Below are 27,043 nucleotides of genomic sequence, written 5' to 3'. Positions count from 1 at the left end.
CTACAAGTCCATCGGACTTCCGGTTTTTTAATTTTCACTGACCCGACCATAAAATTCACTGGCCTCGGTCTTCGGACCACTGAGTTTTCGTGAAGACTGCAACTGTAGGTGAAGTACCACATTTAGACCCATGCTTAGAGCCAAGGGTCGTGGCAATGACGGGTCTTTTTCGTGCCAACGCCTGTCGGGACATTTGGCGAAGGAGCATGAAGTTGGCGCGGTCGAAGTCACGACCTCCCAGTCATTATCAATAAGCGAATGATCTAACCACTGATCTACCGCTACCGGCGCTTTTACTAATTATATAACAATCTAAAATATAGTTAAAATCCTTGATGGAGATTTAGCCTTTTACATTGCAAGAGAGATAACCCCAATTCCTGTGAATTATCGTATCATTTAAATCATTAAAACCAAAGCATCAGACTTCATATAAATTTTGTCATATATTAAAGTATTCTCGCACACCATATGCCACACACAAGGCATCAAAAATTACAATTTACACAAGATTACTCTCACAAGTCAGAGTAACACTGTCGGTCCAACAGCTTCAGGTTCACCATCAGCTGCACTGAAATGGCTCTTAGATTAGAGACTATGTTCGTGGATTCAAAAGTAATATGCATGTTCACAGGCTTTTAGATATCATAATCACGTTTCTATAATGAACAAATGGAAAGATGTTAGAATGACGATTGTATAAGAGAGCTTGTATAGACAGTAAGGTGTAAAAATGGCTGATGATTGATTGGATGGTGATGGCTCCATAGATTTTCTCCGCGTGGTATCGGGGAAGATCTACACTCGTACGACAAGAGAGATAACTGTGGCAGATACGACATGCCATTCATTCATTGATTACTGAAGCAGATCGCTGTACTTCATACTTACGCATACACCCGCTGTTATTTTCAGTGGCAACAGCAAATATGGCTCAGGGCGGAAGGAAGGTAGTTATTGGTGTGGATGAGAGCGCATTCTCAGAGCAGGCATTCAGTTGTAAGTACCTTTTCATTGAATTGTCAGTAACTGTATTATGTAGACTAGCGCTCATTAATCAAGGCAAAACTTCTCATTGAATGCGAAACCCTGTAGTCGTGACCAAAGATACAAGGCGAAAACGCCAGTGCATTGTTGTAAATATATACCATGCTTCTGTATATCCAGAATAGAAAGTTTGTGTGTAATTCCCAGGGTTTATCTGTACAGTGATATACGAAGTTTTCCCTAACCGTCTCAAGTTACTGTTATTTTAATGTTCTATGGCCATCCATCCGTTTCACTAGAAATGCCGTTCAAGGCCGAGTGAAATTTGACTGTTCGTTGCCATACATGTACACCCGGATTTCACTCACTGCTGCGTGGACATTAAACATTTAAACTCTGGAGTTCTGAATATTTATATGTCCAACTGAAATGTGTATACATAATTCGGCTAAGTGCGCAAATACAGATGGAATTTAAAGCTTGACCTTAGATTTAAAACACCCGACTGGAGTGCAAGAGAAACCTTGTTACACATGATACCGCACTTCGCTTGATTTCTACAGTTGAGTTGTCCAAACAAGTCATGCACTACATTTCATTTATGGAATATATTCGTACATAGTAAATGTGTATACGTCTTGAAAAAAAACCCCAGTGCACATTTTGTCAAAATGAAACATATGCACCCACAACTATGCTTGCATTGTAAGTGTGTAGTATTTAACACTACGTTGGCGGTCATCGTGTAACTAAAACAAAAAATGTGGGAATACACGTGTGGATTCAAAGGCTATACAGTATGCGAGACACGAATACTTTCCGGAGAGAGACAGAGAGAGGGGGTGGCACTGACTACAGATGTTTGTTGCACACACTAGACAGATGCATTCGTTATGCGTTCATTATGCCATGGATACGACTTACCAAGCAGACCAAGGAAAATATACCGTAATACATTTATATTAATTCTGCAGATTCCCTAATGTGATGGCCCCAGAAATCGAATTTTCTCTAAAGATTATACGTGAATGATTATCAACAAAGTCTCTTTTATCCAATATAGTTCATAAATAATGTAACATAAATCGCCCCGTTCAATTTCTACACTCCATTCCGATACCATTGGGAATACAATTACTCGTCCATTTCTGTAGAACAACCCAGTTATCGAGTTTGGGTCCTGAATTTCCGCGATGCGTAGACATTCTATTGACCATACTGGAAGAAACAATAAATACAATAATGTTCTGTGTTTTCTGGTGTGATCACACATCCTGTTGATTGCGTGAGATCATAGATGATTAAAATATAGAGAAAAAAATAAGAAAAATTAATTAGTATATCCAGTAACCTTGAATCGTAGATCTTCTCTTCTGGATTAAACATGTTACATCTGTAACCGATGGGAAATTAAGTACTGTAATCCGGAAGATCATGCAATGACGTGACTGGTAGTATTACAAGCTCTGATACGTGTACTTTTATGATTTTAGATTTTAGATTTATCATCTTGTCCGCGTGAACGTTTTGTTCCTTGAACTTTTTCTGTTGGCAATATATACATCGTCTCACCATGAAAAAGTGCATTTTGACACCTTACTTTTTGATATGATCATATCTGTAAATCTATTTGGCGATTACGAAATAGGCCGATCAATAAGGAGTATGTATGCATTATATAAACAATGGACGTGTGGGACGTGTCGTACTACCACATGCTTCCATTGTTCATCAGTGTCTCCCATAAAATATTTACTCCTTAAATCTACAATATGTAACATCGATTGATTATGAAGTTGAAAAGTTAATGCTTTTATCGAGAAATACGATATATTCAATTGTGAGTTATTATTGACAAAACATCAGTAAATGTGGATATTGAGTATTGTATTCGACTGGTGCTGGATTGAGCGGGGTCAGAGAAAATCATCAGGGGATTAAAGCAGTCGGCACTAAATATCTAGTATTAATTTGGTAAACGATGAAACCATCTATACACGCATATGGACCGATGGTTTTCAGTTAACATGGTGGGATTATAAGAAATACGTATACACTCCACTGGGATATGGCGGTCACGTATTCAAAACCTGTGAAGCCCCGGAGGGCTTCTTTGTATATTTTATCACATACCACACCATTTCATATCTTAGCGAAGTCTTTTAGAAGGTCATTTATTATTTATATTAACGGGCCAATTTAGATTTGACACTGTCCACCTGCCGTACATCATGACGATCAACGCTGTCACCTAGAAACTATGGAGGTATATTTCTGTCACCACTTGTCAGATAATTATGTCGACACATGCTAGACCTTGCTGTCAGATGATAATCTTGAAAACAGGATCTCGGCATCTTGTTAAAAAGGCATGTTTTTGCTATTAACTGCCATCCTAATTGTCAACATAGGACATACCATCTGACAAGTCCACATGTTCGTCTGACAAATTGACATACGTGTACTTGATTGACAAATCGACATACTTGTTTGACAAATCGACATACTTGTTTGACAAATCGACATACTTGTCTGACAAATCGACATACTTGTTTGACAAATCGACGTACTTGTCTGACAAATCGATATACTTGATTGACAAATCGACATACTTGTTTGACAAATCGACATACTTGTCTGACAAATCGATATACTTGATTGACAAATCGACGTACTTGTCTGACAAATCGACGTACTTGTTTGACAAATCGACATACTTGTTTGACAAATCGACATACTTGTCTGACAAATCGACATACTTGTTTGACAAATCGACGTACTTGTCTGACAAATCGATATACTTGATTGACAAATCGACATACTTGTTTGACAAATCGACATACTTGTCTGACAAATCGACATACTTGTTTGACAAATCGACATACTTGTTTGACAAATCGACATACTTGTCTGACAAATCGACATACTTGTTTGACAAATCGACGTACTTGTCTGACAAATCGATATACTTGATTGACAAATCGACATACTTGTTTGACAAATCGACATACTTGTCTGACAAATCGACATACTTGTTTGACAAATCGACGTACTTGTCTGACAAATCGATATACTTGATTGACAAATCGACGTACTTGTCTGACAAATCGACATACTTGTTTGCCATATCGACGTACTTGTCTGACAAATCGATATACTTGATTGACAAATCGACGTACTTGTCTGACAAATCGACATACTTGTTTGACAAATCGACGTACTTGTCTGACAAATCGATATACTTGTTTGACAAATCGACACAACTGAAAATGGTAGGATCTTATACAGTATATATTTTTACATAACCAAACAGAAAATATTTTTGCTTTCGAGAAGAAAAGTCTGAACAACTTTGAAAAGACAAGTACTTTGTCAATAATGGAAATATCATACCATGATATATCGAAAGTACCTAGTCTGGGAGCTGAAACTTTGTACATTCTTTATTACAACGTGATTATTGATAATTCTACCACGTTAATTGCAAAGATCAAAGGAATGCCGTGGTCATTATTCTACGATATACCTTCATACGTATTTTAAATTGATTATGAGAAAATTGATACACATCTCACCGGCACTTCGAGTTTTGCTACACTGTATCAATGCAACAATGAAGTCGATGACTGATATTCAATTTAATAATCATAAAAATCAATCTATATAGATTGTAAAACAAATTCATAAATGACTGAAGAACATTTGCCATTCAGTATAAACCCACCGTCTGCATTCCGAGAGCGATCCCTATGTAAACATTGCGATGACACAGATTCCTATGTAAACATTGCGATGACACAGATTTTTCTCTCTTGAACTGTATTCAAAGCTATTGTTATAATCCGTTAACATCAAACTAAATACTTTAAATATTTTTTTTTTCAAAATAGATTTAGTATACCTCTACCATCTCACCTTTTTCGTCCAAAAAAAAAACAACAACACAAAACCAACCGATATCTATCAACTTGTTTCTCAGTAGCCTGCCTCAATTTAAAAACTGATAATACACAGGACAAGATATTGCGTATTAATGAGTTGAAATATATACACACCACATGCAGGTGATAATGGAATATTGCTACATAAATATGGGAAGTTGACTGGAATCATCCCGTTTGTCATAAAATTGAGTTGTTAGTTTGCCGTTAATATCTATTTTCAATAAAATATTTAAGTATGAAGCAGAAGTGGACGACTCTGTGGTGTCTTTTATTTCGAGTTCACATGGACATATGAATGAGAAATCACATGTGAATAATTACATTCACTACATTTTTTCTCTTACATATATTTTTTAAATTGGCTGCTTTCACCATAGACGATAAAGACATGTTTGTTGCAAACTAGTTCGATCCGGTTATTTAGTTACCACTGTCCGCGTAATAATTACCAGATATGGAGCGTCGTTAAGGGCTGTTTCGTTTAAAGTAACAAAATGGTCAACGATATGATATTCAGTACTTGAATCTAGTTTTATATATTTTTAAAAAGAAATGCATAAAAATATGAATATAAACAATATTTGTTTTATCGGGTGATGAAGGTAGCTAGCATTGCCGCTTACGCGGGTTACGCACTTTTTTCTGCAACGCCTAGCTACCTTCATACCCGATAAAACAACAAAGAACACATTTAATTATTTAATTACTGATTATGAGAAAATCGATACAATTCTCGCTTGCATTTTGTGTTTTGTTAATACAACAATAAAGTCGATAACTGATAATTCAATTCTACACTCATAAATATTAATTAAAATATGTTGAAAACAAATTCACAAATGACTGAAGAGCATTTGTCATTCAATATAAATCAATCGTCTACATTCCCAGGACGAAACATGGCTGTGCACAGACAAGACAGACAAGTTAATCCTCTTCCACGTATGTGTAGTTTTCTAAATGTTGTTTGAAATATAAAAGCCGCGGCTTTTAGATTTCTCGACCGAGGAGGTTATCCTGCAACATAATCAGGGTCGGATCCAGGAATTGCGGTTAGGGGGCGCAACTTTATGAGGTAGAGGGTCTGGGGACCGCCTTGAGGCCACCAGTGGACCCAGGGCGAAGCCCTGGTGGGAGCCCAGGGGGCGAAGCTTATGGATTTTACAGATTTTATAGGGTTGAAATATGTCTCTTATATAGTCCTTTATACTATTTTCTGTCATTTTTAATAAGATGAAATTAATGAAATGACGAAAATTTTAAGGGTTTTTCAATTTGGAACAAACGTAAAAAAAAGTATTCAATGATTCAAAAGATTTTGTCATTTTTTGCTCCGAGAGTGGAAGAAATTATTGCTTCTTTTATTGGTTACATTTTTCTAAACAAGAGACCACAATTTACCAAAAACTTGGAAAAAAAATTAGGGGGGGGGGGACTGCGCCCCCTTTAAATCCGCCACTAAAGTCAAAGGAATTTAGTTTATCCTGTAACTTGCATTGATATGAAACGTGAATAATGTTGAAACTCATGTCTTTCTGACCTTAGCAATACAACATTTCAAATATGCCCCAATATGTAGGAGTCCCGTGGGAGTATTAGTCCCGTTGGAGTATTAGTCCCGTGGGAGTATTAGTCCCGTTAGGAAGGTATATGTTGTGTTGAGATTTCCAAACTTTCCCTGACGTCTTAAAATACTTCGTGGAAATATTATTCCTGGAGGGTATTCTGATATTGTGATTATTTGAATTATATCCAATGAAATTTATTTGATGTATCCACTTAACAATGGTAAAAATAGCACATTACGCAACAAATATTGCTTTTGTGAGAAATAAAATACGTTGAAATATACTAGGTTTAATGATAAAACATTTGTAAATGCATGTATTCACGAATCCGTTTTCTTTGCAGAAATAAAAAGAACCCAGACTTTCAAAAATATACCCTAGACACAGATGACACCCAGTCTTTTCTCTAGACACAGATGACACCCAGTCTTTTCATCCTATTGACTTTCTATTGTCCCTTTTTTGTCTTTCAGTTTACGTGGAGAATTTCCACAAGGATGACGACATCGTTTATCTAGTGCATACTCCAGAACGGTACAACTTCGTGGATGCAAGTGAGTACTTTTCCAGGGCAGCAGCTCGAATGGCTTTTACTAATACCAAACGAATGCATCTCAATTTGTTTTCCATTTTCAATTAAGTTGTAGCCCTGCATGGATCAAAACCAAATTTATTAACAGTTAAACATCTAATCTTGCGATGGATTTCAAAACCCAGACTGTAATTGATCATTAACTTTTCAAATGTATTTATCGATTTTTAGAATTCCCTTTTCCGTATTTTTTAAATGTATTATTACAACGCTTTATTCATACTATTGACACACGCTATTTCCGTAATATTTAAAAATTTGCTTGGATGATCATCTCCAAACAGTGACTTCTCGGGTTTGACATTGTATTGAAAATGACCAAACAGCAACAAGTTCTACAACCTACCAATTAAATGACGATACAGAAACAAGTTCTACAGCCTACCAATTAAATGACGATATAGAAACAAGTTCTACAGCCTACCAATTAAATGACGGTACAGAAACAAGTTCTCCAGCCTACCAATTTTCTACTTGATAACTATCGAACATTTACATACTTCCGATAACAAGATACTTATCGAACATTCAGATACTCTATATAACAAGATACCTATCGAACATTCAGATACTTTATATAACAAGATACCTATCGAACATTCAGATACTTTATATAACAAGATATACCTATCGAACATTCAGATACTTTATATAACAAGATACCTATTGAACATTCAGATACTTTATATAACAAGATATACCTATCGAACATTCAGATACTTTATATAACAAGATACCTATCGAACATTCAGATACTTTATATAACAAGATATACCTATCGAACATTCAGATACTTTATATAACAAGATACCTATCGAACATTCAGATACTTTATATAACAAGATATACCTATCGAACATTCAGATACTTTATATAACAAGATACCTATTGAACATTCAGATACTTTATATAACAAGATACCTATCGAACATTTAGATACTTAAGATAACAAGGTGCCTTTCCAGACATTTAGATGCTTAAGGTAACAAGGTACCTGTCCAGACATTTAGATACTTTAGGTAACCAGATATCTATCGGATTTGTGCAAATTGTCAGCAGGCCTAAATTTGTATGTAGTTTTGATTTCTGTGACAGAGTAGAATTACTTATGCGGGAGTTAAATCTGATCATAGAACTATAGCTCACTTTCACAGAGTTGGTTCACTATCAGGAAAGAGTTGCATGCTGAAATTTGATATTTACTGCCACTAGAATGATTAAATGTGATTTTATATCAGTAGAATTCAAAACCAACAGGCAGCATTTGGCTGACAGTTTTGAAGCTGAACCTTGCATGGCTTTGAGAACGCCAAGTTGTATTTGTCACGGAATGGAAGGAATTAACACAATGACTTGTTACTGATGCTAAGGTCAAATATAAATCTTTACTTTAATTTCCTCTGTCGGTTTGGAATCTGTGCCGTTGTAAGAGGGTTTCCAATTACTGTCATGTCAATGGATGATGCATTAGGTGACCCTGGCCCAGACACTTTCTTCGCATTGCCTCGAACAATTAAAATAGGGGAACTTCTTTCCTCCAGACGCTGAATTCATATTTCTTCCTAATATTTACCATATGTAAACGTTTCGTCTTAAATCAACTCAAGAACGTTGAACTTCCTGGTAGATGAAACCAAATTGGTACGATATTGTATTGCCACATCACAGTGTGTGCATATTTGTTAAAACATTTAAACATCACTCTAAATAAGACAGAACAAAACTTCTTGAAAAAGAAAAAAAAATATTTGATAGTAATTTAGGACATTCAATATTTGCTTATACTCCAAGCAGTTGCCATGGCGTAAAACAGTTGATTTTGTTATCAGCAAAATGATAGATGTTTGTATTCTATAGAAAAAACAATAAAATCCGTAAGATATCATCCTTGGGTGTTAAATAGAGAATAATACACAGCAGAAGATTAGCCCAAAGATCGTAGATCCAAGGACTGATATTGGTTGAGGGTTGATATAGGGTGTGATACACATTTTGACATGCACTCTTGTATTTAAATTTCGTTTTTCAAAATACATAACTGCGACGCTTCATGGGGGCATACTCTGAGGCGGCTTCATGAAGCGTGGCAGTTCATACCCTCATGTATTTTCAAAAATGAAGGTTATTTATATATTTACATTCTACTTTCATTTCTGTCGGAATCCTAGCCGTTCAAAAAGGCGGACTATATTTGTTATGATTCATACGCGGGTTGTTCACAATTGTAGCGCTTTCATGAGGAAATGACTATCATTACAATTTGTAAAGATATTAAAGACACGTGTTTTCAAAAGCGAAGTTTATTTCTTAAATAACTTCAATGAATCAGGAACTTGCAATTGCATTACATAAACATAAGAAATAAAAGAGTATATAAAATAAGTAGCCATGTGGTTAGGGCGCAATCGACAGGTTCTGGGTTCGATTCTCGATTAGCCACTTTATCAAACGAGTAAAAATTTAACCTATGTTCACTGTACGACGATTAACAATGAAGTTCTACACTTATATTAATGCTTCTCGTCAGCTCAGATATTGGCTTGATGTGGGGAGAAACTGGAGTACCCAGAGAAAATCTGCTTGTCCGAGTAGACGACCTTGATACTATCTTACTTGTACATACAACCACTGCCGAACTCGGGTCGCAGCGGTGTGATTACTGCGCTATCCGGACATGGTGTGAGTTATGAGTAGTGACTATTCCATTGCCAATCGCCCGGCATCGTATAGTAAACCTTCCGTATAGCAGATCTTGCCTCGGAATGATCACTATATAGTAAATATTTCCACTCGGAATATTTGCTATATAGTGACCCCCCCCCCCCCCCGATACTTTGATATACAGTAAATATCCCGGGGGAAAGTTTACAATATGGTAAGTATTCCCCAATGCATAGAATATCATCTCCCGGATATTTTGCTATAAAGTAAAGTTTCACCTTAATCAGGATATCAAGATTTCGGAAGTATGCAGAATGGTCGTGTTAATTTTTTTTTATTGTATACCAATTATCATATCCGGTTATAATTGTAATGTGAAAAACGTGTATGCTTTTCATTAAAATATTGCACGGAACATTTTGAAGTAGTTGAACAATAACGAGTATCCATTAAGTTCCAACAAAATGCAAAAAAAAAAAAAAAAAAAAAAAAAAAAAAAAAATGGTGAAAGAAGATCAGAGAAATAAGCAATGAACTCATCCATGATTTAGTGTTAAGACTGGCTCTGTGCAGTCTGTTACATTATTAATGATAGCAGCTTAACTTGAAACTGAAAAACCTATTTCTTAAAATCTATACATTTTTATATGATTATCTTCTACAAATTGTTGAATGGAATTCAAAGCTTTTATGGTGTGTAATTTCCTATGTGGAATGGATATGTGTTAAAAGTGAAGGTATGAGACATCCCAAACAAAATATCCCATGCGCGGTTTGGCCGGATTCCCAAAAATCATTCAGTAGCAGTTATTTCAAGTGATATTACATGCGTAAAAATGTGTAAATAATTTTAGGATACATGTCAAGTGTAGCTGAGTGCTTCATGAAAATGTTGATATGCAACATGTAGGTGCCACCATGATTCCTAGTATATAAATGGGCGCAAATTCGAAACTAAAAATGATAATAAAAAGCTGTTCCCTGCCACCTTCTAATTCTAAGACTTTTATAATAACTTGTACATGGAATGTTTGTTTGTAATACTTTTTTACGGATGATAACTCTGAAAGTCCTTGAACTTTGCAATAACATTGCCTTTGAGGTCAAAAAGTCAGGTAACAAATAATTATTTTCATAGCCCCAAGGTCAACGTCGCTAATTAATGCATTGCATGAAATACCACGTCGTCAATATCTTTAGATTCTTTTGAGTTTTGCAATAAAGCTTAACGCCACTACTCTTTAACTTAGAATATACTCGTACACTCAACGATTTTGAAATCTGAAGATCTATGATCAATGTTACAAATAGTCATGTATTTTCCTCCTCCTCCTGTCCTCAAACGGAGGCATAAGTTCTCTGAAATATCTTGTTTGACTTGTATCATCGGATTAATATTAATGGGGGGAAAAAAGTTTTAGCTACTTAATCTTGTTGCGAATCTACTGCAGTTCTACTACGGGGGAAGGTTTACTATATTGAAAGGGGTTAGGGATCTTTCGGATATGACCTTTAAAACGAAGGTCGCGATTAGTTTAAAGCAAATGAATATACAAAATTTTGAAATTTCCCTTTCAGTGGCATCGGACTTTTATATATAACCTCGAAAACTAAGCTCTGTATGACCAGTACCAATCCTAAAATTTCGACAAAGACCGTATCTAATTAAGTCTACGGCGGCTTATTTAGGACAGGTGGAAGAATTAAAACAAAAAATCTTTCCCACAAAATAAAATTCGTTCCTTCGAAATAAAATTCGTTCCCTTGAAATAAAATTTGTTCCAAAGAAATAATATTCGTTTCCGCGAAATTAATTTCGTTCCCACGAAATAAAATTCATTTCTACGAAATCGTTATCGTTCCCAGGAAATAAACTATAAACTTGTATGCTTTTATTAGCTGAGAGTAACCGATGTTCTTTGCTTTTTCTCAGTTTTAAAATCCATTTCTTCCCGCTCTATCATGTTTATAGTTGACAATAAAGGGAATTTAGTTATTTTGTGTGCATGTATTAAAGAATATTATACTCACTACAGATTTACTGTGGGTGGCATAATTACAAGACATAACGTGTTAAGTAAGTTTATAACGGCAATATGAAATCTATAACGAGTTTTTGTTTATGTATTGATTTACCCACAGGTAATGGAAGATAACCTGCTCTTCATTCTAAAAAAAAAATCGTGCGAACGAATTGTATTTCGTAGGAATGAAATTCGTGGGAAAGAAATTGTAAAAACCTGTCTTAAACCAGCTACCGTACAAGTCTTCCCTTCATGGTTGTTCACACCATGACCCCAGGACATCCACAGTCGGCAGTCAACGATTTACATAATGACAGGTTAACTCCGGCAGTCAACGATTTACATAATGACTCCTTGACACAATCAGCTCAAGACACACCCGGGTACAATAAGTCAAATTAACGTACAATAGTCATTATGTACTATAATTTCTAGTGTGCTCACTCTATGCTCCGCGTGACCAAGATGGACAATTGATGGGGAAACGCAACTGCTCAAGAGAGTAAATTGCCCAGGGACGTTTTCTTTTTTAGACAGTATATACATGTATCGATTGTGTTTGATACCTTGGATCTTAGATGACGTCTGAAATGTACCAGATGAATAGGGCGTGATATACCTGAATTAAGACGCATAGTATCAACCTTTTTGAGTCTTTAATTCTATTCATCCCAGATCAGCAATATATTGGTTCACTGTGCCAGAATAGGACCAGCTAATTACATGTCTGGGTTCGTGCTCAATATCGGACCTGCAGGTTAAAAGTGATTATGTACTTAGCTAAAGGTTCATAATGACAAAATTTGTCCAAGAGGATGCAAAAATAATCTGAAGCATATGATATTCACTTCAATCTAATATACATGTATTCAATAAATCTAGGAAATATACAATTACGTGTAGGATCATACGAATCTAGGAAATATACAATTACGTGTAGGATCATACGAATCTAGGAAATATACAATTACGTGTAGGATCATACGAATCTAGGAAATATACAATTACGTGTAGGATCATACGAATCTAGGAAATATACAATTACGTGTAGGATCATACGAATCGTGAAATATACAATTACGTGTAGGATCATACGAATCTAGGAAATATACAATTACGTGTAGGATCATACGAATCTAGGAAATATACAATTACGTGTAGGATCATACGAATCTAGGAAATATACAATTACGTGTAGGATCATACGAATCTAGGAAATATACAATTACGTGTAGGATCATACGAATCGTGAAATATACAATTACGTGTAGGATCATACGAATCTAGGAAATATACAATTACGTGTAGGATCATACGAATCGTGAAATATACAATTACGTGTAGGATCATACGAATCTAGGAAATATACAATTACGTGTAGGATCATACGAATCGTGAAATATACAATTACGTGTAGGATCATACGAATCTAGGAAATATACAATTACGTGTAGGATCATACGAATCGTGAAATATACAATTACGTGTAGGATCATACGAATCTAGGAAATATACAATTACGTGTAGGATCATACGAATCTAGGAAATATACAATTACGTGTAGGATCATACGAATCTAGGAAATATACAATTACGTGTAGGATCATACGAATCTAGGAAATATACAATTACGTGTAGGATCATACGAATCTAGGAAATATACAATTACGTGTAGGATCATACGAATCGTGAAATAAAACAGTAAATTTAGAATACAGTAAATCGTGTAGGTAATGTGAAGCGTGGAAGGTTGCCGGTTTTATTTTACATTCCCGTAAACTGTTTCTTTGATTTCTGAAATGTCTTTATGATTATGCTTAATAATAATTAATTTGCCTGCATTGTAATTCAGTCAGTCAGCAATACCACGGTGAGTTGCAGCTGTCTACATGTTTCTGTGTATACGCTGTGTTGTTTGTGTTATTGCAGATCTTGGTACTCCTGTAGAGCGTAAGTGTATTATCAAACATGCCGCACTGTCTATAACTGTACGTTGAGTTTGTAGAAATTATTGTTTTCTTTTTCAAAAGAGCCCCTTACCCAAACAACAAAACACGAAGCAAAACCACGCAGACAAACTGCGACAACTACAATGATGTACATATATACCATGTCGTTTGCATGTCTTGATATGTTTTGCATGAATCCATGGAAACGGATACATGTACATTGGATGTATTGAGAAACTGCTTCGACCCTATTGAGTCTGATGAGGTTTAGTTGCTTTTATAATAACAATTATGTACTACTTGACGAAAGTAATGAGAAATTCATCCGTAGGGACTGCGGAACACAGAAGCTGGTAATTTAGGAAATTACAAACAAAATCAATCAAATTTTGTATTCGCACTAGATCATGATATGTGTAACCAAGCCTGGGGCATATCATGGAAACGGCTGTGTACAGTGTGTTCTGTGTGTCCTAAACCTTTTCTAAGCTATGTGAATATAATGCATGTTGTGAGCTTGTCTGTCTAACTATGCTGAATGTATATGTATGGGGAGTAGTTGTTATTTACTAGCATTAAATGTCTGTTTCAGTTTTCGTTCACTGAATATAGGAATGCTTTGTTCGTTAGAATTTTTAATAAGGTCTCTTCTATCCTAGATCGATGGATGTTACATCAGCTTTGGTCATTGACTTATCGCTTCTTAGCTAATATTATTCCTCAAATCAAAATATGGATTATTTTTCCCACCAAAAAAAAAAAAAAAAAAAGGCTTCAGAAAAAAATGTTGTTTACACTTGTTTAGCACATTTTCCATATTCAAGTATTTAAAAAAAATGATATTAAATAGAATAGGTTCCACAAAAATTAAGAATTTATGGTTGTCCTTTTCTATATTTTAATCTTACACGAAGGTTTGTCCCCAAAAATCTCACAAGATACAACATTCATGGTCACAGCGAGTTACATATACAACGACCAACAGAAACCCGAGAATTTTTTTTCCAGTACCTATAGTTTGATAAGTTTGTTATTTTGAGTGTCTGTCCTTGTGATTTAAGGCCCTGCTGTTCTCCATGAACTACTGGATGAAATCAATAAGAAAGTGAGAGGACTGGAGGCCACATACCAACAGAGGTTACAGTCGGCTGGCGTCGTAAGTACCCTGTAAAGATGTAATCATGCGTAACAAGGGGTTATCAGACAGAGATTAGTGTCAGAATCCAAAAATGGCAGTTGTTTCTTATCTTTCCATTGAAATTGATTTTTATGACCATTATAGAAACAACCGTGTGACGTTTCATTACATTGGTTGTAGTTCAGAATCTTTGTATCATTACCAATGTATCGTAACAAACATTAATGATATTCGAAATCTAAACATGTATGTAAGAAATTTCAGTAAGATATATAGATGTGTAACTATATGTCACTCTTATGTCTGTCAACGCAGGTACCAGAATCTGGCGTAAACTCCGATCGTAATTTGGCGCCAATTTTAAACGAAGCTGCATTCACATGTGGACTGCTTCTTCATAGTCTTCTTTGATCAACAATGTCTGCATTAGATCAAACAACGTCTTCACTTAATAATTTCTTCGTTCGAATTTCTTCAGTTTATTCTTCCGAGTAAAAATGGACTTTGTCTGAACCAAAAATTGATTGTCGGAATGAAAAAAGAAACTAATGCATTAGGCCGTCCCAACGAAAAACTTGATTGTTAGAACAAAACAATAATTCGTTAGAAAGAAGAAATTTTTTGTCCGAAAGAAATCCAAATCCGATTTTTTTTTTCACTTTGCCCTACAACACACGTATATCGAATGCACAATCCATGCTAAAACTCTTCTAGAGAGCACTTATTATATACTACTAAAAGTGTGTGTAAATTAAAGAAATATGCATAGACACAAAAAGTGTAATGATGTAAAAAAAAAAATATGTGATTTAGGTTTAACGTATATGGTGTAAACCATATTTTTAATGATGAAAATTTGTGAATTCGACAGAAATTGGCGAATTTTGTGACCAGGGATAACGATGCAGGAGAAGCGATTGTTTCAGTGGCTAAGGAGGAGAAAGCTCAACTTATTGTGACTGGATGTCGGGGGATGGGCAAGATCAGACGTACCTTCCTGGGCAGCGTCAGTGATTACGTTATTCACCACGCCCACTGTCCTGTTCTCGTCTGCCGGAAATAGAAATGCAATACACCATTCCAGAGTTCTCCACAACGGCTCATATATCTACACTAATCACGATACCATATGTGTTGTGTGATAGACGCATTATCCAAATTACTTATATATGATTTTATTATCAATAGATATTACTTGGCAATAGCAGGGTATTGTGGGATTATATATTATCTAACATTACCAATTCATCAGTCTGTGTGGTTTTTATTTTTAAATTTTTCAATTGCAATATTGTTGAAAACTATATGTTAATGCCTCAGGAATTGTGAGATTCATACGTGACAAAAATTAAACCCTTTCTATTTTAATCATTCAATATTTTTAATACATGTTCGGACACACCAGTGTAACTGTATATCCCTGTTTTAATAAGGCAGTACTACTGTCACACACCAGATAATCTAAAATGCATGTGTACAGGTGTCTATTTTTGTTACCTATTTGATACTTTTATTTTTAGTAATTCATATACATTCTTGTGTTCTATGTATCCAGTAAAAAATTAAACCATTACAAACTGGCATTTTCTTCTGCATACAATACTGGTTCTAATGGTGTTAAAAACGTGGAAATGAATGGTTCAAGAAAAAGCCGAAAATCAAAATGTGCTAATTTCGAGTGTGAAATATTTAGAAGACAACATCATTCTGCTAAATTGATTTTGATGAATTCACATATATTACTGTGGTCCCTGGTATGTAAAGATTGATTTTGATGAATTTACATATATTACTGTGGTCCCTGGTATGTAAAGATCGATTTTGATGAATTTACATATATTACTGTGGTCCCTGGTATGTAAAGATTAATTTTGATGAATTTACATCTATTACTGTGGTCCCTGGTATGTAAAGATTGATTTTGATGAATTTACATCTATTACTGTGGTCCCTGGTATGTAAAGATTGATTTTGATGAATTTACATCTATTACTGTGGTCCCTGGTATGTAAAGATTGATTTTGATGAATTTACATCTATTACTGTGGTCCCTGGTATGTAAAGATTGATTTTGCAACCAGCAGCTGGTTAATTCTACTAAGCGGTAAACGACATAGCTTGCGGTAAAATGTTAAAATCAAAAGCTGATGTAACACTTACAGCGGTCAGGAGTCTAGATTTTGTAAAAAAAAAAAATTGCATGTTTTTAAATGTTGATAGCATTGCTGCATGCGTAGTTGCACATTTTCATGTCTTCTATTTTATAATGTTCTACACTTATGTTGTATGGTGTCGTCTCCATGTTCCTCGTGCTCTATGTTGTCTTCAGCCCATTATTATTTTTATGGCAGCTCAATACAAAACATCACTTAAAACGATATGTGTATTTGCTTAAGTAAATGTGTAAATGATCCATTTTGATTCAAGAATCAATGGTTTAAAGAATGGAACAATCCAATATGACCGGTCAATATATGTGAAATGATTATAATTCTTTTAAGGCCCCAACGTACACCGCGAATTGTTGGACGAGATCAAACAGAAAGTAGAGGCAGTGGAGGAGAAATACAATAGAAAAGTAGAGGAAAAGGGCGTGGTAAGTAAGCTACAATAGACACATATCAAGGGGGCGTGATGAGTAAGCTACAACAGACATATATCAAGGAGGCGTGGTAAGTAAGCTACAATAGACACATATCAAGGAGGCGTGGTAAGTAAGCTACAATAGACACATATTAAGGGGGTGTGGTAAGTAAGCTACAATAGACGCATATTAAGGGTGTGTGGTAAGTAAGCTACAATAGACACATGAAGGGGGCGTGGTAAGTAAGCTACAATAGACACATGAAGGGGGCGTGGTATGTAAGCTACAATAAACAATAAACACTTATGAAGGGGGCGTGGTAAGTAAAAATGTGTAGGAAGTATATTTTGGTTTTGATTGTTGTTTTACGTCTCAATCTTTCACTCACATAGTGACGTCACCAACTCTACGTTTAGCACGAGTAAATTGCCACATATATGGCAATCAAGAATGTAGCAGTGATGGTTTTTATTGTACCAACGGTTACCGTTACTGAGAGATCTATGGTTTATACCTCTAATACCGGGTGTTAGGTGACGAAACAGTAACTATCGATAATAAACGGTTTTAAATAGGTTTTAACGCGACCACCCGGGGGGGGGGGGGGGGGGGGGGGGGGGTCGATCTCGGAACTTCTTGGTTTCGAAGTGAGGTGTCTAACCGCTAGGATACGGCCACCGGCTAAATACAAATACAGTTGAAATAGACGGGAAAATGACGAGGGCTTTAGTGGAATATAATTATTGTAGGAGTAGACATGGTACAGAAAAACAATAACTCGAGAAATTGTAGTTGTAATCAGATTACAAGGAAAGCGAAAGTGTAATAGGGGAAACGGTACGTAGAGACATGGATGTGGTACTTGGAGGACAAAGGAAATAAAAATACAATAGTTTGAAGAATGGGCGTGATGATATAGATATAGTTGAGCGTCGATATCTCGAACATCGATATCTTGAATACCATCCGAGTTGGAAGCCCAAACTTCATTTTCTGTATGTATTTTAACTCGGGGTATCGAACCTTCGAACATCTCGATTTTTTCTCGGCAAACCTAGGTTTGACTGTACATGATTACGGTACTGTAAAGTAGCATGTGCTATTTGGGTAAGAAAACGCCCATCGAACCTCTTCACGTTTGCAGACGCGTCGCCGGTAAAGCTCAGTTTGCAACCATTAAATCGGTTGTAGCAGGAGGGGAGAAAATGCAACGTACAAGACCGGGATTTGAATCCGGGGCCCCGTGAATCTCTAGTCAGGTGCTCTGCTAACTGAGTTATTTGGCTATAAGCGATCGAACCCAACTGACTGCTACATTCCTCCTTTCTTCAATGTCTTCACACTTGAAGACATTGATCAAAGATCTTTATCCCCTGGCAGGCTTTCAACCTGTCAGTTCCAGGGGTTGGTCTACGGCTCTATTGTAACAGGAGGGGAGAAAATGCAACGTACAAGACCGGGATTCAAATCCGGGCCCTGTGAATCCCTAGTCATGTGCTCTTACGAAATGAGCTATCTAGCCACTGACGATCGAACCTATCTGACTGCCACACAGCATCAACGATCGCAAATAACAAAAGAAATTTTCTAATTTTTTGGTAAAAAATCGTCACCTTCAAGGTTTTGTTGCTGACGTCACAATGCAAACTTTAGAAAGATACATGAAAACGTCACCGTAAAATAAAATATTGAAGCATCGATCGAAATAGCTTTATCTTATTGGCACAATAATGAATCACCATTGCTATGACCTTGAGTGCCATGCATAGGTCAAAATGTGTGGCCATTCACCTACAGCTGGTGACGTCTCTATATGAGCAAACCATTCTCAAATAGGTGTAACCAGCATACAACAACAAACAAAATAAACCAACATACACCAACAAACAAAATAAACCAGCATACACCAACAAACAAAATAAAGCAGCATACACCAACAAAAAAATAAACCAGCATACAACAACAAACAAAATAAAGCAGAATACAACAACAAACAAAATAAACCAACATACACCAACAAACAAAATAAAGCAGCATACAACAACAAACAACATAAAGCAGCATACACCAACAAACAAAATAAACCAACATACACCAACAAACAAAATAAAGCAGCATACAACAACAAACAAAATAAAGCAGTATACACCAACAAACAAAATAAAGCAGCATACAACAACAAACAACATAAAGCAGTATACAACAACAAACATCATAAAGCAGTATACAACAACAAACAACATAAAGCAGCATACAACAACAAACAACATAAAGCAGTATACAACAAACAAAATAAAGCAGTATACAACAACAAACAAAATAAAGCAGTATACAACAACAAACAAAATAAAGCAGCATACAACAACAAACAACATAAAGCAGCATACAACAACAAACAAAATAAATCAGTATACAACAAATAAAATAAAGCAGTATACAACAACAAACAACATAAAGCAACATACAACAACAAACAAAAAAAACCCAGCATACAACAACAAACAAAATAAAGCAGCATACAACAACAAACATCATAAAGCAACATACAACAACAAACAAAATAAAGCAGTATACAACAACAAACAACATAAAGCAGTATACACCAACAAACAAAATAAACCACAGCATACAAAAAAAAAAAAAAAAGCAAGCAGCATACACCAACAAACAAAATAAACCAGCATTCAACAACAAACAACATAAAACAGAATACAACAACAAACAAAATAAATCAGTATACAACAAACAAAATAAAGCAGCATACAACAACAAACAAAACAAAGCAGTATACAACAACAAACAAAACAAAGCAGTATACAACAACAAAGAAAATAAAGCAGTATACAACAAACAAACAAAATAAACCAGCATACAACAACAAACAACATAAAAGCATGCATTTTTAAAAGGCATTAGGTGTGACGAAAAAACGCTACATGCCTCCATTGATTGCCATTAAGGCGTATGGTGCGGCTGCTTATGTTTGCAGCATGAATATGTCCAGATTAGTGATGACAAAGCACCAAATTGCTTTATCCAAAACTCCTTCCCCACTTAGAGTCAATTGCAGCTGGATCAGGAAATCTACAAATTTTAAAGTCATCAGAAATTAATACCACCTATTCATCCGGCAACTAAATTGTTTAAAACTAGGTATTAAATGCAAATCCACTGACGAAATTTATAGTAAATTGTAAGCTGGGGCCCAGGTAATGGCGGTCAAAAGTTCATAGAGAATATGAGACCACAACAACACGGATGGATTTTGGAATTGAAACTAAAGATCATCGATGTATCAAAATTCAGAATGTATATGGAGGTATTACGAGTTATTGCGTTATGTAGTACGTTTTACAGAAAAGCACCTCCAAGAAGACTCAATAAGAATTGCGAATTTTCAAATTGAAATTATTTTAAGGATGCCAAATGGAATCCTTTTGTAATGAAATACCAAAAAATACAACACGGAAGAGGGACCCCCCCCCCCCACCCCTTAGTCAAATAGCTACGTTAATTTGTAGACAAGAATTTATTCATCGTAGTGAAAGATGCATATTTCACCACAAGCGCAAAATATCTTGCAAAGAAATTTGCTGTCACCCGTATGCTTACACGAGACGCACATGAACGTCATGGCTATTGAGGAACAAGTGCGAATTTGTCATACATAAACAGCATTGACAAAAATTCTGAACTCTTGTTATACTGCAGCCTATAAATTCTGTCATTTGAAAATCCGACCTGCGAAAAAGTTATCACCATTATTACGAGAATGATTCACCCTCAGTCAATGTTACAATGTAGAAAATTCCGAGTTCAGGATTCACCCTCAGTCAATGTTACAATGTAGAAAATTCCGAGTTCAGGATTCACCCTCAGTCAGTGTTACAATGTAGAAAATTCCGAGTTCAGGATTCACCCTCAGTCAGTGTTACAATGTAGAAAATTCCGAGTTCAGGATTCATCCTCGGTCAATGTTACAATGTAGAGAAGTAGATTTCATGGAAGCCATATTCATAAAGGGGGAAATTTCGCAATATGAGCGACTTATCCAAGAAAGGACATGGTAATCGACGAGAAAAGTTTTGGTAATGGTAAACGATAAGTAGAGTAATTGCTGGATTGCATCGAACGAAACATTTTGTCATGCACAATAATAGATATAGGAAAGGGCGTGGTAATCAAAAGAAAACGAGGGAAAAGGGGAATATAAAGTTGTGGTAATGGAAAAAAATGGGCGGGGTAAAGGCAGAGTACAACGATAAAAAGCGTGTGATAGTGGGACACGATAAAAAGCGTGTGATAGTGGGACACAATAAGTAGAGTAACTGCTAGATAATCAGAGGACTGGGGAGAACGGTGTGGTAAATGCAAAACAATAGAGGAAATAATAATCAGAGGGCAACAAAGGAAAAGGTGTGGTAATGGCTAACGATAGGTACAGAAAGGACAGTTAATCAGCAGGCATAGCGGGAAAGGTCTCACGGTAATGGCTAACGATAGGTACAGAAAGGACAGTTAATCAGTTAAATGGAAAATGATAGATAGGAAAAACGTGTGGTAATGGAAAACGATAGGTAGGATAAGAGTGTGGTAATGGAAAACGATAGGATGGGGAAAGAGTGTGGTAATGGAAAATGATAGGTAGGGAAAGAGTGTGGTAATGGAAAATGATAGGTAAGGGAAAGAGTGTGGTAATGGAAAATGATAGGTAGGGGAAAGAGTGTAGTAATGGAAAATGATAGGTAAGGGAAAGAGTGTGGTAATGGAAAATGATAGGTAAGGGAAAGAGTGTGGTAATGGAAAATGATAGGTAGGGAAAGAGTGTGGTAATGGAAAATGATAGGTAAGGGAAAGAGTGTGGTAATGGAAAATGATAGGTAAGGGAAAGAGTGTGGTAATGGAAAATGATAGGTAAGGGAAAGAGTGTGGTAATGGAAAATGATAGGTAGGGGAAAGAGTGTAGTAATGGAAAACGATAGGTAGGGGAAAGAGTGTGGTAATGGAAAATGATAGGTAGGGGAAAGAGTGTAGTAATGGAAAATGATAGGTAGGAAAAGAGTGTGGTAATGGAAAACGATAGATAGGAAAAGAGTTTGATGATAGAAAACGATAGGAAGGAAAAGAGTGTGGTAATGGAAAATAATAGGTAGGGGGAAAAGTGTGGTAATGGAAAATGATAGGTAGGGAAAGAGTGTGGTCATGGAAAATAACAGGTAGGGGAAAGAGTGTGGTAATGGAAAACGATAGGTAGGGAAAGAGTGTGGTAATGGAAAATGATAGGTAGGGGAAAGAGTGTGGTAATGGAAAATGATAGGTAGGGGAAAGAGTGTAGTAATGGAAAATGATAGGTAGGAAAAGAGTGTGGTAATGGAAAACGATAGATAGGAAAAGAGTTTGATGATAGAAAACGATAGGAAGGGAAAGAGTGTGGTAATGGAAAACAATAGGTAGGGAAAAAAGTGTGGTAATGGAAAATGATAGGTAGGGAAAGAGTGTGGTCATGGAAAATAACAGGTAGGGGAAAGAGTGTGGTAATGGAAAATGATAGGTAGGGAAAGAGTGTGGTAATGGAAAATGATAGGTAGGGGAAAGAGTGTGGTAATGGAAAATGATAGGTAGGGGAAAGAGTGTAGTAATGGAAAATGATAGGTAGGAAAAGAGTGTGGTAATGGAAAACGATAGATAGGAAAAGAGTTTGATGATAGAAAACGATAGGAAGGGAAAGAGTGTGGTAATGGAAAACAATAGGTAGGGAAAAAAGTGTGGTAATGGAAAATGATAGGTAGGGGAAAGAGTGTGGTAATGGAAAACGATAGGTAAGGAAAAGAGTGTGGTAATGGAAAATGATAGGTAGGGGAAAGAGTGTAGTAATGGAAAATGATAGGTAGGAAAAGCATTTGATGATAGAAAACGATAGGTAGGGGAAAGAGTGTGGTCATGGAAAATAACAGGTAGGGGAAAGAGTGTGGTAATGGAAAACGATAGGAAGGGGAAAGAGTGTAGTAATGGAAAACGATAGGTAAGGGAAAGAGTGTGGTAATGGAAAATGATAGGTAGGAAAAGAATTTGATGATAGAAAACGATAGGTAGGGGAAAGAGTGTGGTAATAGATAACGATAGATAGGGAAAGAGTGTGGTAATGACAAACGATAGATAGGGAATTAGTGTGGTAATCCGTACAATGGAGAAGAAAGTGTGGCGAATAATGAGTAGAAAAATGGCTTTGTAATGGGAGGAAAACGTAGGAATATATGTGATGATTTAAAGATTTGACGATAAAGAAAAGGACGTGGTGATCAGAATACACTTAAGGGAAATTTCATAAGGGAGAAGACTTATATGCAAAGAAAAGGGAGTGGTAATTTGGGGGAGTAATGCAACATAATATGCAGAGGAAATAACAACCCGAGTCTTACGGAGATAAAGTATGTGGTAAGAAGATTGCAGTTGAGAATTCAACATGTCTTTTCTCGTACAAATGTATGTTTGCTTAAGGATAGTCGGGACGCTGACCACGGGATTGAAATATATCATGTCAGAGACTCCACATCAAAATAGTGCCTGTCTTTGCTTTACAAGCTATGACACCATAGCTTACTAAACTAAGTTTCAAAATCAGCGTGCCAAGAACGGCCCAGCAATCGGTATGAAACACGTCAGACAGCATTTGACCCAATGATACGTTGTATTGATAAACTAGATTGTTATAACGACGATATAATTTGCGAAATGCTGACTTTTAAATAATGTTATAAATAAAAGCTTTCATTTTTAATTACTGGTGTCGTCGTCAGCATCGACGGCGTCACACTTAACGAGGAAAACTTTAACCTTGGCTTTGATATTTCACTTATAGATTTCTCATGACCATGGCAGGCCTTTCATTTGGTACAAAGACTTAGTGACTTTTTAGGAATTTAATCTTGGTTATATCTTTTGAACCAAGAGAGTATAGGATCTTCACTTATGGCCTGAGCTTTCATTTGGTGCGAAGACTTTTGACCTAGTGACCCTGGACTTTGACCTATTTTCAAAAACTTTGAACTTGGTTACATGTTTTGAATCATAGGAGATAAGGTAAGTAGAGTGACGCTTCCCTGTGGACCATCAAACAGCTGTTGGCGGAAGAATTAAAGATATGAATTAGGTACGTTTGATTCATATTTTTATTTCAGCCCAAATTAAGGTCAGCACTCCCGTAATACCAAAAATGAAAGAATGACAATGGCCTGAATAGTGTAGTGAAAGAATACCGATACAAATGTGCATTGTAATCTAAATTTTAGTTCAGTCTGTTTTATTTTTGTAAAGTGATCGGCATGATGGCTTTCTAGATATTTTTATTACCAGTATTCTATCGGTATTAAGGACATTTTATTGTATTTCTGTTGTGAAATGTTTTCGAGTCTTTACCAACTCTATTCGTTTATTCATGTTTTTTAATTCACACTCGACAAGACTTTGTGAATTTAGATAAATTAACTGAAGGTGGAAGGGGAAAAATCAATAAACAGAGGATCATTTAGGAAGTTAGCTCCTGAGCTTTTGAACACAATTGCGCACTAAGTATTTGCTGGTTCAATACTGATCCCATTGGTGCAAACATATTACACATCTATTACTGAACCCTATCCTGTTGAAATGTTTTGTGTCAATTCAAATTTTGAAAGGTTGGCATGGACTATATTTTGCGGCGGAAGGATTGATTAATCATAAAGTTCCAAATCTCATGAATATTTTCGCATATCAAGTGCAAACAGTTCATCATTTATTTCCATTATTGTATTACACTTTTTTTAATATCTGTATTGTTAGAAGGCATGGTTATGTATTTATTCTATGTAATAATTGATTTGTGTTGCATATGTTGTGTTGACACCAACATACAAATCAAGTTTACTTGAATAAATCTGGAGTCAATCTTAAGTGCAAAAAGGTCATGTTTAGAACACTGTAGATCAATAACAAGCATTATGACCCAAGTTTTTCTTTTTGATTTCCTACTTCTCCTTCAAAGTAGAAATCAAAAATACACTTCCAATTTTTTTTTATTTTTTTTATTTTTTTTTTTACATCAATCCAAGTCTCAGGTGCGTGAAAGGAATTAGTGTGCAACGTTGTTCTGATTGTTAATGGGAAAATAAAAAATAAGTATCTAGTGTATGTATATATAATTCAATGCTTTGTAGTTGGATATGGGATTTATTTCTTTTGTAAGACAGAATTTAAAAGAAAAATATTTTCACGAGTAAATATTCTCTGTCTCAAAACCGAATAAAACGTAAAACTATCATTTCGTATATTATTTGCGGCCGTTAATACTGATTTAACGGTAAGTCGTTTTACCAGCTCCGCTACATTGTAACATGTCGGCGGTAAAACAATCCTAATATGAAATCAGCATAAACGACCGCAGATAACAAATGAGAAGGCAGTTATTCATTAAACATTATTATCATATCTTACAGAAATTTCTGCAATACAAAATTATTAAAAACTTATTTAATTATTAAAGAAAAATATTTATTAAAATATCTTAGAAACATGCAAAGTTCCTGAAGAAACACGGAGACCCAGGGGAGGCAATAGTTGCAGTGGCTGAGAAGGAACATGCCAGTCTGATTGTCACCGGATGTCGTGGTATGGGCCTGCTCAGACGAACTTTCCTGGGTAGCGTCAGTGATTACGTCATTCACCACGCCCACTGTCCAGTTCTGGTGTGTCGGAAATGAAGTGCAATTGTATATTCTAATTTCACAACGAATGGTCATTTTTTCTTGCTGCGCATTCAATATTATATATAAATCATTATTGTGACCAAAACTTGCCTTCTAAGCAACTTCGAACATTACTATGGTATCTTCTGTCGTACTCACACCAATTAACTTTTTTGTGCAATATTGATGTTGAAATATATACGATTACACATTAAAAACTGTAACATACAAGGAAAGCTTGTGTTTTGTGTCGAGTAATGATAAGTCGCTGCACTTAGGCAAACACGAGTACAAAACCACTCAAAGGTCATGTTAAGCTTTTCTCATTAAACCATTATAATCTGAAATGGAGTTTCAATGTATTGAATCAAAATCATATGAAATCTGACATATAATAGTTGATGATAATGACATTGGATCTTGTCAATGTTAATCATATGTACTAAATCAAATGAAAAACGATCAACATCTCTGATTAAACATGTACACCCCCAACATTTGGGCACATGTATAATGTAGGACTCCAGAGTGCGATAACCACACCAAAATGCGGTGGTCTGCGCCAAATGCCGATGGTGCGACACACCAAAGTGCGAGGGTCCAAAGGTTTCAAATACATTTCCAAAAATAAAAAACTGGGCGCCACCAGATAACTGAAAAATTGTTGAGTGTGGCGGAAAACATCAATCAATCATCAATCCAAATACAAATAATTTTGAGGGACATACTGCATAGCGTTAGGAAATTACAGCGTTCACAGATTTAGAAGCAAATGAATAGGAATATATTGTATACCAAAGCTTTCATTACACGTATTTTAATCAATGAGGTATATAGAAGCATTGTAAAACTAAGATTTGCACGAAACAACTA

At 35.7% G+C, this 27,043-nt stretch overlaps 1 protein-coding gene across 5 annotated transcripts; it reads left to right on the top strand.

Moving 5' to 3' along the window:
• Window positions 1-650: 650 nt before the first annotated feature.
• Window positions 651-26,406, top strand: LOC125654763 (universal stress protein in QAH/OAS sulfhydrylase 3'region-like). Of its 5 annotated transcripts, none has more exons than XM_048884798.2 (5): window positions 838-1,002; window positions 6,976-7,056; window positions 13,709-13,729; window positions 17,368-17,462; window positions 25,994-26,406. In XM_048884798.2, exons 1-5 carry the CDS (start codon window positions 933-935, stop codon window positions 26,183-26,185), a joined length of 459 nt encoding a protein of 152 aa, XP_048740755.1. In that variant the 5' UTR covers window positions 838-932; the 3' UTR covers window positions 26,186-26,406. The 5 variants fall into 5 exon arrangements, with proteins under 5 accessions (XP_056000743.1, XP_048740755.1, XP_048740756.1 ...); XM_048884799.2 differs by lacking the exon at window positions 13,709-13,729 and adding an exon at window positions 13,632-13,649; XM_048884797.2 differs by lacking the exons at window positions 17,368-17,462; window positions 25,994-26,406 and adding exons at window positions 14,790-14,884; window positions 15,738-16,447 and having other exon boundaries at window positions 844-1,002.
• Window positions 26,407-27,043: the final 637 nt, after the last annotated feature.

This window comes from Ostrea edulis, chromosome 7, assembly GCF_947568905.1.
Source record: "Ostrea edulis chromosome 7, xbOstEdul1.1, whole genome shotgun sequence".
Lineage (NCBI taxonomy): Eukaryota > Metazoa > Mollusca > Bivalvia > Ostreida > Ostreidae > Ostrea > Ostrea edulis.
This window is presented reverse-complemented; position numbering and strand designations above follow the sequence as displayed.

Bases quoted from the DNA above. Each gene is read 5' to 3' on its own strand.
- LOC125654763 (XM_048884798.2), top strand. From the start codon at position 933: ATGGCTCAGGGCGGAAGGAAGGTAGTTATTGGTGTGGATGAGAGCGCA. The intron at 1,003-6,975 runs GTAAGTACCTTT...TTTGTCTTTCAG, and splicing joins CTCAGAGCAGGCATTCAGTT to TTTACGTGGAGAATTTCCAC. The intron at 17,463-25,993 runs GTAAGTAAGCTA...AAAATATCTTAG, and splicing joins AAGTAGAGGAAAAGGGCGTG to AAACATGCAAAGTTCCTGAA.